This window comes from Rhinatrema bivittatum, chromosome 11 (assembly GCF_901001135.1).
Source record: "Rhinatrema bivittatum chromosome 11, aRhiBiv1.1, whole genome shotgun sequence".
Taxonomy (NCBI): domain Eukaryota; kingdom Metazoa; phylum Chordata; class Amphibia; order Gymnophiona; family Rhinatrematidae; genus Rhinatrema; species Rhinatrema bivittatum.
Window position 1 is genome coordinate 7,526,804 of NC_042625.1, and position 14,110 is coordinate 7,540,913.

At 46.6% G+C, this 14,110-nt stretch overlaps 1 protein-coding gene across 15 annotated transcripts in view; it reads left to right on the top strand.

The window, feature by feature from the left end:
* The window catches only part of MORC2 (MORC family CW-type zinc finger 2), a 418,351-nt gene that overhangs the window by 174,115 nt on the left and 230,126 nt on the right, over positions 1–14,110 (top strand). For all 15 annotated transcript variants that reach the window (XR_003859131.1, XM_029619027.1, XM_029619026.1 and 12 more), the window contains one exon: positions 9,744–9,855. Coding sequence is in view for 14 of the 15 variants with exons in the window: in XM_029619027.1 (XP_029474887.1) it covers positions 9,744–9,855 (112 nt within the window). In the remaining variant the exon portion in view is untranslated. The remainder of the gene's footprint in view (positions 1–9,743; positions 9,856–14,110) is intronic.

Below are 14,110 nucleotides of genomic sequence, written 5' to 3' on the forward strand. Positions count from 1 at the left end.
AGTTGTGAGATTTTTTACTATGGTGAACGGGGCTCGTGGATTATTTGAGAATTTCTCTATCTTACAGCTCGATCCAGTAAAGTGTGCTCCGTCGGAGCGCACTGTCACCCTGCTCTGGACGCGTGTTTTTCCTTACCCCTTATTCAGTAAGGGGAGGAAAACACGCGGCCCACCCGCGGCACCTAATAGCGCCCTCAACATGCAAATGCATGTTGATGGCCCTATTAGGTATTCCTGAGCGATCCAGTAAGTAAAATGTGCAGCCAAGCCGCACATTTTACTCTAAGAAATTAGCGCCGCCCAAAGGTCGGCGCTAATTTCTTCCGGCGCCAGGGAAGTGCACAGAAAAGCAGTAAAAACTGCTTTTCTGTGCACCCTCCGACTTAATATCATAGCGATATTAAGTTGGAGGTCCCCAAAAGTAAAAAAAAAAGTAAAAAAAAAAAAAAAAAAAAAATTTTGAATTCGGCCCGCGGCTGTCGGGCCGAAAACCGGACGCTCAATTTTGCCGGCGTCCGGTTTCCGAGCCCGTGGCTGTCAGCGGGCTCGAGAACCGACGCCGGCAAAATTGAGCGTCGGCTGTCAAACCCGCTGACAGCCGCCGCTCCAGGCCAAAAGGAGGCGCTAGGGACGCGCTAGTGTCCCTAGCGCCTCTTTTTCCTCGTTTGCACCGCGTCGCCTAATTTAAATACTGGATCGCGCGCACCGGCGAGGGGCCGGTGCGCGCGCCGGGAGAGCGGGCGTTAGTCCGCTCTCCCACGGACTTTACTGGATCGAGCTGTTAGTGCTGTAATGTTTTTTAGCGTTGAGAATTACTTGTTTATAGTAGGCTAGCTGTTTTCTGTATTTAGTCAGGTTGTCTGTTATATTATTTTTCCATTCCTTCTCTTTTTTCCTAAGGTTTCTTTTGATTACCTTTATCTTTTTGTTATGCCAGGGGTTTGTTTCTTTGGGTTCTTTTGTGTCTATCTTTTTTTATTGGGTTGATCTCGTTGGCTAAGTTTTTGGTTATTTGTGTCCACGCTGTTATGGCAGAGTCATAGTCTGGGCTGTCTATTTCGGTTAGTTTTTCTTCTAGTTTGTTTTTCAGGGAGTCTGTTGTATGGAGGGCGGTATTCAAAGTTGATGGGGTCTCTGTTTTGTATCGTTTGTTTTTCCGTAAATTTGATCGAGGATTTTATTAGGAAGTGGTCTGACCATGGTATCTGAGTGTATTCCGATTTGCAATGTTCTAAGTGGCCGTGATTGATAAATGTTAAATCAAGGGAGTGTCCTGCTTTGTGAGTGGGTTTATCAGTTGTTAGGATGAAGCCTACTGCTGTCATGAAATCTAATAGTGTTTGACATGTGTGAGATAAGGGGTGTGTGCCCATGTGTAAGTTGACATCACCTAGTACAATTGTGGGTTTAGAGGTGTTTAGTTGTGTTGTTAGGAATTCAATTATTGGGGAGATGTTTAGTTCTAGTAGGGTGGGGGGGGCAGTATATAAGGCAAATTTGTAATTTATTAGTTTCAAACAGAGCGATTTCATGATTTTTTGGAGGTAATGTCGGTATTAGTTTACATTTTAGACTTTTTTGGATTATTAGTAGTAGTCCCCCCTCCTCTCTTATTTGTTCTTGGGATTGAGAAGACATCATAGTTTTTGCCCTCATGACACCGAAAGGTCGCAAAGCCAGAATGGAGAAGATGGGACTCCTTTTCCATGCTCACACCCCAACGCCGTCCATCGCATCGACGTCCTCTGAACCGGCACCGCCGAAGTCGCACCAGCATCGACAACCGTCCGGTGACCGCCTGCCATCGACGTCGTCACGGCCATCGACTCCCGTTTCTCCCCCTCAAGATCGAGGGGATCGTAGGGAGAAACATCGCCATCGGCATTGTAAGTCTCGGACTGTCGAGGGAGCGAAGCCACCGTCCGAGCCACCATCGAAGAAGCCCCGTCCAGGAACGGCACCACTCCTGCAACCGGGACATTGAGGCAACCCTCACCTGATCAGGGTTTGGGAGTCGCGATTCCACCTGTAAAGGTGGTCCCTCCGACTGTGCCTCAGCCTCCCTCTTCCGTCACGGAGCCGGGGCTGATTGCCCCAGGTCTCCGGGAAGAACTGGACCAGCTGGTCCAGGAGGCCATCGACAAGGCGATGCAACAACTCCAGGTTCCTCCGGCACCGAGAGTGGAACCGGTCACCGACCCAATTCCAGCAGCGCTGGCACCGCTGCTATCCCGGATGGAAGCGCTCATGACTGCCCTTCCACCGGTGATTCCCGGGTCTCCGATGGCTCCGGTGCGCTCCCCGTTGACAGCTTCATCGGGAGGAGAAACACCGTTCTGCATTCCTCCTTCGGGGGTATTGCCTCAGCCATCGATGCCATGTCTTCCCTCGCCACCAATTCATTCATCGGGGCGATATGCACATCGGCGCCATCAATGCCTTCGATGCCGGCACAGATACCCCCTGGGTGTCCACGGTGCCCCCGGTGATTCCTTCGATTTTCTCGGAGCCTCAGCCGGGCCCTTTGGGTATCCAACCCCCTTCTCGTCCTACAGGTCAGCCTACTGATCCTTATGACACCTGGGGTGATGATACTTCCCCAGACACCGATGACTTACCTTCACCTCCCTCTCCTACTGAAAGTAGAAAGCGTTCTCCTCCAGAGGACCTTTCTTTCATTAATTTTGTGAAGGAAATGTTGGAATTGGTCCCTTTTCAGCTTCAGACGGAGCAAGATGATAGGCACCAGATGATGGAGCTTCTCCAGTTCCTTCTATTCCCATTCATCTCCAGAATTGCTTCTTACCAGCTGTACATGACCCAATACAACAGGGTCATTTTCAAGCAAATACAGGACTTCTGTGAAACCCTGCCTGACCAATTCCAAGAACATCTTCAAATCCTTGTCAACAAGGAGTTTGAGGCAGGAAAGCATGAGATAAGAACAGCTTACGATATCTTCGACACCTCCACTAGAGTGTCTGCAACTGCCGTTTCGGCAAGACTGGGCCTGGCTCAAGTCTTCTGACCTTCGCCCAGAAGTCTAAGACAGACTCTCTGACCTGCCCTGCATAGGAGATAATCTGTTTGGTGAACAGATTCAGCAAATAGTGGCTGAATTAAAGGACCATTATGAGACCCTCAAACAGCTCTCATCGATACCTTCTGACTTCCCTTCTAGACAGCCCTTCAAGAAGGACTCTAAGAAGTCATTCTTCTGCCCAAGGAAGTACTATCCTCCACCAACAAGGTCCCGAGTTATGAGGCCTTATCAAAAATCTCAGCCTCGCCAGCCCCGGAAGCAAAATCCACAAGCAGCTCCCCAGCCGGGGCCTGCTTCAGGTTTTTGACTTTCTCTTGGAGAGCAGCAGCCTGATTCCTCTGCCAGGCATACCAGTGGGAGGTCAATTGTGCCACTTTCACGGCATGTGGCAATCAATCACAACCGACCAATGGGTGCTAGCAGTCATTGCTCAGGGTTACCACCTGAACTTTCTTGCTCTTCCACCGGAATCACCACCTCTACAAGCGTGGAGAGTAACCGACCACTCTGTCCTTCTGGAGCAGGAGGTTTCCCTTCTTCTCCAGTTAAGGGCAATAGAACCCGTACCTCTTTCGCAAAAAGGCCTAGGGTTCTATTTCCGGTACTTTTTGATCCCCAAAAAACCGGGGGGGGGCTTCATCCAATTCTGGACCTACGTGCCCTCAACAAGTACCTCCAGCGGGAAAAGTTCAAGATGGTAACCTTGGGCTCGCTTCTACCTCTTCTACAAAGAGGAGACTGGCTGTGCTCTCTGGACCTCCAAGACGCATACACCCACTTTGCGATAGCTTTATCTCATCGCAAGTACCTCCGGTTTTTAGTAGGCCCAAGGCACTATCAATACCGGGTGCTTCCATTTGGCCTAGCATCGGCACCACGAGTCTTTACCATAAGAATATAAGAAAATGGCATACTGGGTCAGACCAAGGGTCCATCAAGCCCAGCATCCTGCTTCCAACAGTGGCCAATCCAGGCCACAAGAACCTGGCAAGTACCCAAAAACTAAGTCTATTCCATGTTACCATTGCTAATGGCAGTGGCTATTCTCTAGGTGAACTTAATAGCAGGTAATGGACTTCTCCTCCAAGAACTTATCCAATCCTTTTTTAAACACAGCTATACTAACTGCACTAACCACATCCTCCGGCAACAAATTCCAGAGTTTAATTGTGCGTTGAGTAAAAAAGAACTTTCTCCGATTAGTTTTAAATGTGCCCCATGCTAACTTCATGGAGTGCCCCCTAGTCTTTCTACTATCCGAAAGAGTAAATAACCGATTCACATCTACCCGTTCTAGACCTCTCATGATTTTAAACACCTCTATCATATCCCCCCTCAGTTGTCTCTTCTCCAAGCTGAAAAGTCCTAACCTCTTTAGTCTTTCCTCATAGGGGAGCTGTTCCATTCCCCTTATCATTTTGGTAGCCCTTCTCTGTAAGAGATAGTTATGCCTTAGAATTTTCACGTCCTTTCTAGAGTCCCAGTACTCTTCTTGAAACAAACGGGAAGTGATAGAGGGGACACTCTAAAAGTTAATCAGCCTGGAGGCTATAATTCTGGTGCCGCAAAGTGAGCAGGGGTGGGAGAGGTAACCCATCTATTTTGTGGTACCAAAGAAGGGAGCGCACCTTCCGCCCCATCTTGGATTTGCAAAGGGTAAACATAAGCTTGTGGGTACTGAGTTTCCGAATGGAGATAAGTACAGTGAGTGCGGTGGTCCGCAAAGAATTCCTGGCGTCTTTGGATCTAACAGAAGTTTATCTGCATGTACCTATTCAAAAGGACCATCACAAGTTTCTGCGGTTCAAGGTATTTGGCCAGCACTTCCAGTTTCAGGCTCTTGCTTTGGGTTGGCCACGGCTCCCTAAGCCATCACGAAGGTGATGGTGGTGGTGGCGACAGCCTTGCGACGAGGGATTCTGGCCCATCCAGATCTGGATGATTGGCTTATCCGGGCAAAGACAGAGAAGGAGTGCAGTCGATCTGTGCAATGAGTGATGAACACCCTCGGCTCTCTGGGTTGGGTCATCAATGTGGCGCAGAGTCACCTGGTCCATCTCAATCGTTGGAATATCTAGGAGCCCACGTCGATACCCAAATGGGCAGAGTGTACCTGACAGTGGACAGATTGTCGAAGTTGCAGGCGCAGGTGATACAGCTGTTGAGTCTGCCAGTGCAAAAGTCTGGGATTACTTACAGGTGCTGGGATCCATGGCCTCTGGTTCTGTAGGCCTTTGCTCATATGCGTCCCCCTCAGAAGGCGGATTTCCAGATGGAATTCAATGTCTGAGCAGTATTCTGCTGTTATCTCTTCTAGTGGAATCCAGGTCCAGTCTTTTGTGGTGGCTATCAAGGAGCAACCTGGAAAGATGCATGGACCTGGAGGCTCCAGATTGGGTGGTAGTGACCACAGATGTCAGCCTCAAGGGCTGGGGAGCAGTGTGCCTGGGTCATTCTGCCCAGGGACTTTGGTCAATGGTGGAGGCGGCCTGGTCCATCAATCGTCTGGAGAGGAGGGTGGTGCGCAGAGTCTGAGTTTCTGTCTCTGGTCCAGGGTCGAATGGTTCGACTGTTTTCGGACAATGTGACAACGGTGGCATACATCAGCCATCAAGGAGAAACAAAGAGCCATGCTGTGGCTTGGGAAACTCAGCTATTGTTTGTGTGGGTGGAGCTTCACCTCAAGGGAATTGTGGCCTCCTGTGTAACGGACGTAGACAACATGGAGGCAGATTTACTAAGCAGGCAGCAGTTGGAGCCCGGGGAGTGGGAGCTATCCCCAGAAGCCTGGAATCACATTTGTGCCAGATGGGAGGGGGGGGGGGGGGAGGAGGTTTCTACAGCTGGACCTCATGGCAACGTTCGTTAGGACTGGATGCCCTAGTGTGCCCATAGCCGAGGGGGATCCTTCTGTATGTGTTTACTCCGTGGCCACTCATAGGTAGAGTGTTACGGTGCATAGAAATGCATCCAGGACAGTAGTGCTGGTGGCGCTGGAATGGCCACAGCATCCATGGTTCTATCTGGCTTTGGACAAACCTCTTCAACTGGCTCATCTGCTGGGATTATTGTGGCAGGGGCCCATATTTTCATATCGGGAGGATCACTTTTGTCTTGCGGCTTGGCTTTTGAAAGGCAGCGCTGCGCTTGAAGAGATATTCGGAACCAATAATCACTTCCCTTCTACAGGCGAGATGGCCTGTTACTTCCATGGCATACATCAGTGTTTGAAAGGTTTTTGAGACCTGGTGTCTCCCAACAATGCCTGGATCCTCTGGCGACCCTTCCGCATATTTTACATACTTTGTCCTTTCTACAGCAGGGCTTATCCAAGGGTTTGGCCTATAGTTCGCTCTGTGTCCAGGTTTCTGCCTTGGGTTGTTTCAGGGGCAAGTTACGAGGTAAGTCTTTGGCCTCCCATCCTGATGTCATCCAATTCCAGAATGGGGTATAGCATGTACGACTTCCGGTTCGGAAGACATACCCAGATTGGAACATCAATTTAGTCTTGCGGGTTCTCTGTGAGGCACCCTTTGAGCCTTTAGGATGAGCTTCCTTGAAGGACCTAATGCTGAAGGCGGTTTTTCTGGTTGTGATTTGCTCAGCCAGATGGATTTTGGAGCTACAGCCTCTATCTTGTCATGACGCTTTTTTGTGAATTGCTAAGAGAGTGTCCTTGCATACGGTGCCTTCATTTTTTGCCAAAAGTGATTTCTGCCTTCCGTGTGAATCAGACAGTTGAATTGCTGGGTTTTCCAGAATTATCTAGAGATTTGGCAGAGATCTCCATCTTTTGGTTGTGCGTCGCATTCTGTTATGATATTTGAAGGTCACTAATTCCTTTCGGCAATCGGACCATCTTTTTGTGGTGTTCAGTGGAGCGAAGAAGGGAGAGAGAGCTTCCAAAGCTATTTTGGCTCATTGGTTGAAGGAGGCTATTTGTCGCCCTATATTTGTAAGGGTCAAGCCATTCCGATGGGTTTGAAAGTGCATTCAACTAGAGCACAGGCAGCTTCTTGGGCGGAGTGTCAGTTGGTGTCTCCTCAAGAGATCTGTAGGGCCACATTGTGGTCCTTGCTTCATACTTTTCACCAAGCATTACAGATTGTATGTTCAGATGCAAAAGGATGCGACGTTTGGTGAAAGTGTGTTGAGAGCGGGTCTTTTAGGTTCCTGCCTGGTGTAGGGTTGCTTTGGTACATCCCACTTGTCTGGACTGATCTGAGTATGTTCAGGAAAAGAAAATTTGTTCTTATCTGCTAATTTTTGTTCCTGAAATACCACAGATCAGTCCAGAGTCCCGCCCCGGTATTGCTGCCAAAAGACTGATTTTCCTGGTATTTTTCGCTGTATATCAGTTTTTATTTTAAACAAATAATCTGGGTTTTTTTGGTTGGATCAAGTGGTCGACTGGATACTGGAGTTATGTTGGTCTCCAGTTCAAGGGTATCCAATCCTGGGGTTTTTCGTTTCATCCTGATATAGGGGAATGCTTTCTAATCTTGGCCTGGGTACAGGTCAGTACTGAGGGACTGCAGGTGGGACTCTCATTTTAGTATCAGTGCTTCAAAATTGTTGTTCTCTGCCTAAACCCACTTGTCTGAACTGTGGTATTACAGGAACGAAAATTAGCAGGTAAGAACCAATTTTCCTGTCTGTGCTTAGACCTTTTTAATGATTCTGGTCTTTATAAATTTAAACAATTAGACACCAGTTGATTAACAGTTATTACAAGCTTGGTGCCAGAATTGACAAAGTACACTGCCGTTAGACATTCTCTCACTGTATTACTTCTAATAATACATTGTCTAATAATATACTGTTATGGGAGACTGTCATGTAATGCTGCAGTGCCACCCCTAATACCCATGCAGGGTAATCCTGTGGCCACTTGGAGGCTCCTGCCAAGCACTGCATGAGTCAGCATGCACCTGGACAAGTGCTTCTACAGTGGCAACCTCCTACCCACCACCTGGGTTCCTGCTTGCCTCTGGGCAAGTTTCCTGCCCACAAGCTATATCCCCTAGTGGTTTCTAGGGACATTTAAGACTCCACACAACCTGATGGTCACACAGTTCCTAGAAGAACACCCAATGACCATATGCACACCACACCTGGATTGTTAGTCAGTCAGTCCAAGATAGGCAGAGCTAACAAACTAATAAGTTTATTAAGAAAATGGGAGAACAGTGAACAGATAAGTTTTAAACTGCAACAGAAATGTGTAAAACAAAGATTATACCGCAAAAGTTAACAGAGCACTTTTCATTACTAGTGCCTGGGGAGGTCAGGAGAAGGCAGTCCACAGGAACTGAACCAGGGCCTCAGCACAGAGATCTGCTCCCTCTGTACTCCCAGACGAGACTGGAGAGTTCCAGAACCCCTCCAGGGCAAGTTTTCTGTCTCCAGGGCCAATCAGGGCACACAGTATTAACAGCTTTCTGGCCAATGGCACTGCAGGGTGTTTCAGTGTTATATGTACCCAGGGCTGTTGGGATGTGTATGCTAATCAAGCCACCTTTAGTGAAGGCAGCATCCAAAGCCTCTGCTTGAGCAACAGAGAGAGGTCAAACACTATATGCAGACCAACACACATGAAATGAACTCTCTGGGAGAAAAATGTCACAGAGCAGAAAATTAAACTACAAACCATGTAAAACCCCTGTTTCACCACAAAGAAAAATAAACATTTCTTACACGTGTTTATATTTCTCAAGATAGAGCTTTTTTAAACTCAGTTAATAGATAATGGTGTATGCTTGAAATGTGTTGCTCTCTCTGGAACTTTGTCAGACCTTTTGGCCCTGTGCGGATTCACAGCCGTTCCAGTCCTTAGTTCAAATGTATATGACTAGTGTTGTGGGGTTTTTCATACCAAATGACTCAGCCTTCATTATATTTGAAGACATTTCTATTATTATTCCTTCTTGTACTAAATATACAAAATGGATTAGAAAAGATTTTCTGTTGAAGAAAAAAAATAATTTTTCTGGAGAGCAGATCATGCATATAGCTTTACATATTACAGGACTGCTCTTTTCTCATTAGCTCAAATGGAAAAATTAAATGTTAAGTGGGAGACTCCACATCGTAAAAGGAATTTTGATGAATCTGGGTCCTGTACTTAGATACGCTCACATCTAGGGCTCAGTCACATTTTGAATGATTGAAGCTTGTGGCTCTTTGCTTTTTGGTTGCTTGTTTATTGCTATGATGAATCTCTTATGCCTCATTCTTTTATGTTGTGGGGAGGGGATTGGGTTGAAGGGGATTTTCTGTATTCCTTTTTTTTTTTTTGTTCTAAATGTGATTCATGCAGTGTTTGTATCCTAGCCCAAGCATGAGGTGTACAGAAAAAATCGCTTTCATGTCAAAGTTGTAATTTGTTCTGTATTTGTAAACCACTAAATGTTCAATGTAAACATTTAAATGTTTAAATGTAAACATTTAAATGTAAACATTAAATGTAAACATTTAAATGTAAACATTTAAATGTTCAATGTAAACCACTAAATGTTCAATGTAAACCGCTAAATGAAGCGATAGTTACGGTTCCTTAGCGATAGTTATGGTTCCTTGTAAACCGGGGTGATATGTATACTATACAGGAACCCCGGTATATAAATTCTTTAAATAAATAAATTTGTTAATAAACTTAAATATAATCTACATAGATTTGTGAATAAACATTCTATTGCAGGGACATTGGTTGTAGTCTTCAACCTTAAGCTGATGGATACTGGTGATCCAGAACTCGATGTGATTTCTGACCCTAAAGATATTCAGATGGCAGGAACGCCTCCAGAGGGAGCGTAAGTATATCAAAAAGAAAGACCCAATACATATTTGAGAATGTCTCAGTGGGTTCATTAGCAGGATGTGTTAATTCTTTGCAGTGTATTAAAGTGTTGGATGGAAGAGCAGATAGTGTATCTAGGATGTATTCTGCACTGAAGTCTGAAAGATCAGGATCTGCTGGGTAATTTGGACACTGTCGAAAACAGCGTGCAGGGCTCAATGGACTACTGGTCTGGCTTAGCATAAGAACATAAGGCTTGTCTTCCTGGGTCAGACCAAGGATCCATCAAGCCCAGTATCCTGTTTCCAACAGTGGCCAACCTAGGTCATTAGTACCTGGCAGGTACAGGGGTGGGTAGATAGATTTCAAGCTGATTATCCCAAGAATAAGTAGTGGATTTCTGCAACTCTCTCAATAATTGTTAATGGACTTTTCCTTCAGGAACTTGTCCAAACTTTTTTTTAAACGCAGCTATACTAATAGCTTTCACCACAACCTCTGGCAACACTTCCAGAGCTTAAATTATACGTTGAGTACAAAAATATTTTCTCACAGGACAAGCAGGATGGTAGTCCTCACATATGGGTGACATCATCAGGGTGGAGCCCTATCACGGAACACTTTTGTCAAAGTTTCTAGAACTTTGTCTTGGCACACTGAACATGCCCAGCATGCCTCCAACCCTTCATCCAGCAGGGGTCCCCCTTCAGTCTCTTTTTTTTTCCGTGCAGCAGTAGCCACTCGGTTTTAGGAGCTCTTCTCATATTCCTGACAGGAATTTCCTCACGGAATTTTTCAAAAATATTTTGACAATTTTCACCCCATTCGAGGTCCCCCTATCGACCATCGATACCCCCTGACATTAGGTAAGATTTTACCTCATTTTTGCGATTGGTTATCTAGGGTTCTTCCTTTCAAGGCCTAACGGCCACCGACCGCACTGCAGTTAAATTTTTCTTAGAACCATGGTGACGGGTTTTCATCAGTGCTCCGATTTGTCCAAGGATGATGTCCATCACGGATCCGCATAAGGTATGTGTCTTATGCTTGGGGGCTGCCCATGATGTCGTGACATGTACCAATTGTGCCCAAATGACCCCGAAGGGCTGCAGGGCACGGTTAGAAAAAATGGAGTTTCTTTTCCAGGCTAAGCAGCCTACTCCATCGAAGGCCTGACATCATCGGCACCGTTGCCGTCCACCTCTCGACACCAACCGGACGCCGGTGGTTCTCGCCCGACTGGATCCGCCTCGAAGTCGCCTATCTCTTTGTTCTCTGCGCTTGAGAAAGACCAGGCTGAGCACCGGGAGAAGCATTGGCATCGAAAGGCTCAATCCGCTGACCCAGGGAAGCCCTCGACGTCTGCATCGACAGAGTCAGCGCAGCGGAGCCTCCATCCTCCTCCTTGGCCGGGACACCGAGGCGTTCCCCATTTTCATTGGTGCCAGGAGCCAAGACTCCACTCTCACCAGTGGACCCTCCGGCGACATCTGAGCAGCCTCCTATTCCGGAACTGTTGTTTCAAGTGCCAGCTTTCCGTGAGGAATTGAAATGGATGGTTCAAGAGGCAGTTATTCACACGCTACAGGGCCTTCTGCCTCCTTCGATACCGGCACCAACTCCGATCTCGGGCTCCGATCCGATGCCCATGATGCTGGCTCTCATTACTGATGTGCATAACATTTATTTAAACAGCAAAACACACATACCTGTGTAGACACTCTAAAAACTAAACTAACACATTCACACCATTCATCCACATCTTGTTAAAATACATGTTGCACAATGCATAAATTGTAATTCACAAACCTTATGTATTCAATTTTAAACTACAAATCTCCATTGATTACAGATGTAAATCCAATTTTTGAACTTATGCAAGTGATTTCAAAGTATATCAATATTTTCTAAACATGAGTACTAGGTACTAAAAGCAAAACTATTTCTCAACATGGACCCATGTTGTACCTAGTACTCATGTTTAGAAAATATGTCACGAAGTAGCGCAGATATGGGCCTGGGTTCTCTCCCATTCTATGTTCCTGAGAGCGACCTACCTGGCAGGCGTGGACAATGTACTTGTGGACAAGTTGAGTCGGACCTTTCTTACACACGAATGGTCCCGAAACCCCCACTGTAGTAGAGACAATATTCCAGCAATGGGATTATCCGCACATAGATCTTTTTGCGTCAATTCACAACCGCAAAGTAGAGAACTTCTGCTCACTACATCGCAGCTACAGGACACCACCAAGGGATGCTTTCGCCCTCTCGTGATCGAAGGGTCTCCTATATGCGTACTCTCCACTTCCACTCATCAGCAAGACTCTCGTGAAGTTACAGCAGGACAAGGGCTTAATGATTCTCATAGCCCCTTACTGGCTGCGTCAGGTGTGATTTCCCATCCTTCACAACCTCTCAGTCCATCAACAAATTCGCCTGGGAGCAGATACATTCCTGATAACTCAGAACAGCGGACAGCTGCGTCATCCGAACCTCCAGGCCCTGTCACTGACAGCCTGGATGTTGAAAGGCTAATACTACAGTCTCTCAGACTCGGTATCTCAAGTCCTGGTAGCTTCACGAAAGCCTTCTACTAGGAAATATTATCATTCCAAATGGAAAAGATTTTCCTTATGGTGCATGTCAAGATCCCTTTACATGCCCCACAACAAAGTTCCTAGACTACCTTTGGCACCTGTCAGTCTGGTCTGCAAACTTCCTCCATTAGAGTTCATGTCAGTGTGGTGGCCGCTTTCCATAAGGGTATAGGGGATGTCTCGATATCGACACAACCCTTAGTGACGCACTTTATGAGGGGCTTACTACAACTGAAGCCCCCACTACGCCCTCTGGCCCCTACTTGGGACCTCAATGTGGTATTAACACAGCTAATGAAACCTCCGTTTGAGCCTCTCCACTCCTGCGAGCTGTGTTATCTCACTTGGAAAATGCTTTCTCTCCTGGCTATAATGTCAGCTCGCAGAGTTAGTGAGTTACAGGCGTTGGTAACATACCCACCTTACACAAAATTTCTCCATGACAGAGTAGTGCTCCGCACTCATCCAAAATTTTTTACCAAAGGTAGTATCTTTCACTTGAATCAATCCATTATACTACCTTTCTTTCCAAAACCCCACTCACATTCAGGTGAGAGAGCGCTGCATTCCTTGGACTATAAACGTGCCTTAGCCTTTTACTTAGCTGGGTAGACTTCCTTTGGGCTGCAGTGCATTCTGTTTGTCTCCTTCGATAAAACCAGACTGGGAATTCCAGTGGGCAAGCAGACTCTATCCTCCTGGCTAGCGGACTGTTTTTCCTTCTGCTACCAACAAGCAGACCACCTGCTACAGGAACGTGTGAAAGCGCACTCTATAAGAGCCATGGCAACACCAGTAGCACACCTTCGTTCAGTGCCTCTTACTGAGATCTGTAGGGCTGCTACATGGAGTTCTCTCCATACCTTTGCAGCTCATTATTGCCTGGACAAGGCTGGCAGGCAAGATTCCATTTTTGGCCAGTCTGTTCTGCACAATTTATTCTCAGCGCCCACTGGGTTTTTCAGTCTACCCTCTGAACCAAACCCACCCCTGCTGTTGTGCCTGTTGCACATCATTGGGTGTGTTTGGTACATTGCTCGGGCATCCTCAGCTCGCTATTCACCCATATGTAAGGACTACCATCCTGCTTGTCCTTGTTCAGGAATACATTTAAAACTAAGAGAAAGCAGAGTTGCTTACCTGTAACAGGTGTTCTCACAGGACAGCAGTGTTAGTCCTCACGAAACCCGCCCGCCACCCCGCGGAGTTGGGTTCGCTTACGATTTATTATTTTATTTTTCGCTTGTACTTTTACTACAAATGAGACTGAAGGGGGACCCCTGCTGGATGCAGGGTTGGAGGCATGCTGGGCATGCTCATTGTGCCAAGTCAAAGTTCTAGAAACTTTGACAAAAGTGTTCTGTGATAGGGCTCCATCCTGATGATGTCACCCATATGTGAGGACTAACATCCTGCTGTCCTGTGAGAACACCTGTTACAGGTAAGCAACTCTGCTTTCTCTTAGCTTTAAATGTATTCCTGAACATACCCAGATCAGTCCAGACAAAGTGGGTTTTGCATCCCTACCAGCAGATGGAGGTAGAGAACAAAATCTTAGATGCACTGCTACATAAACGTGTTCCACCTGCAGTCCCTCAGTATTTCTTTTTTTTTTTTTTTATTATGCATTTCACAAATATTGACAGCAATTTTGGCATGTCAAGAAAT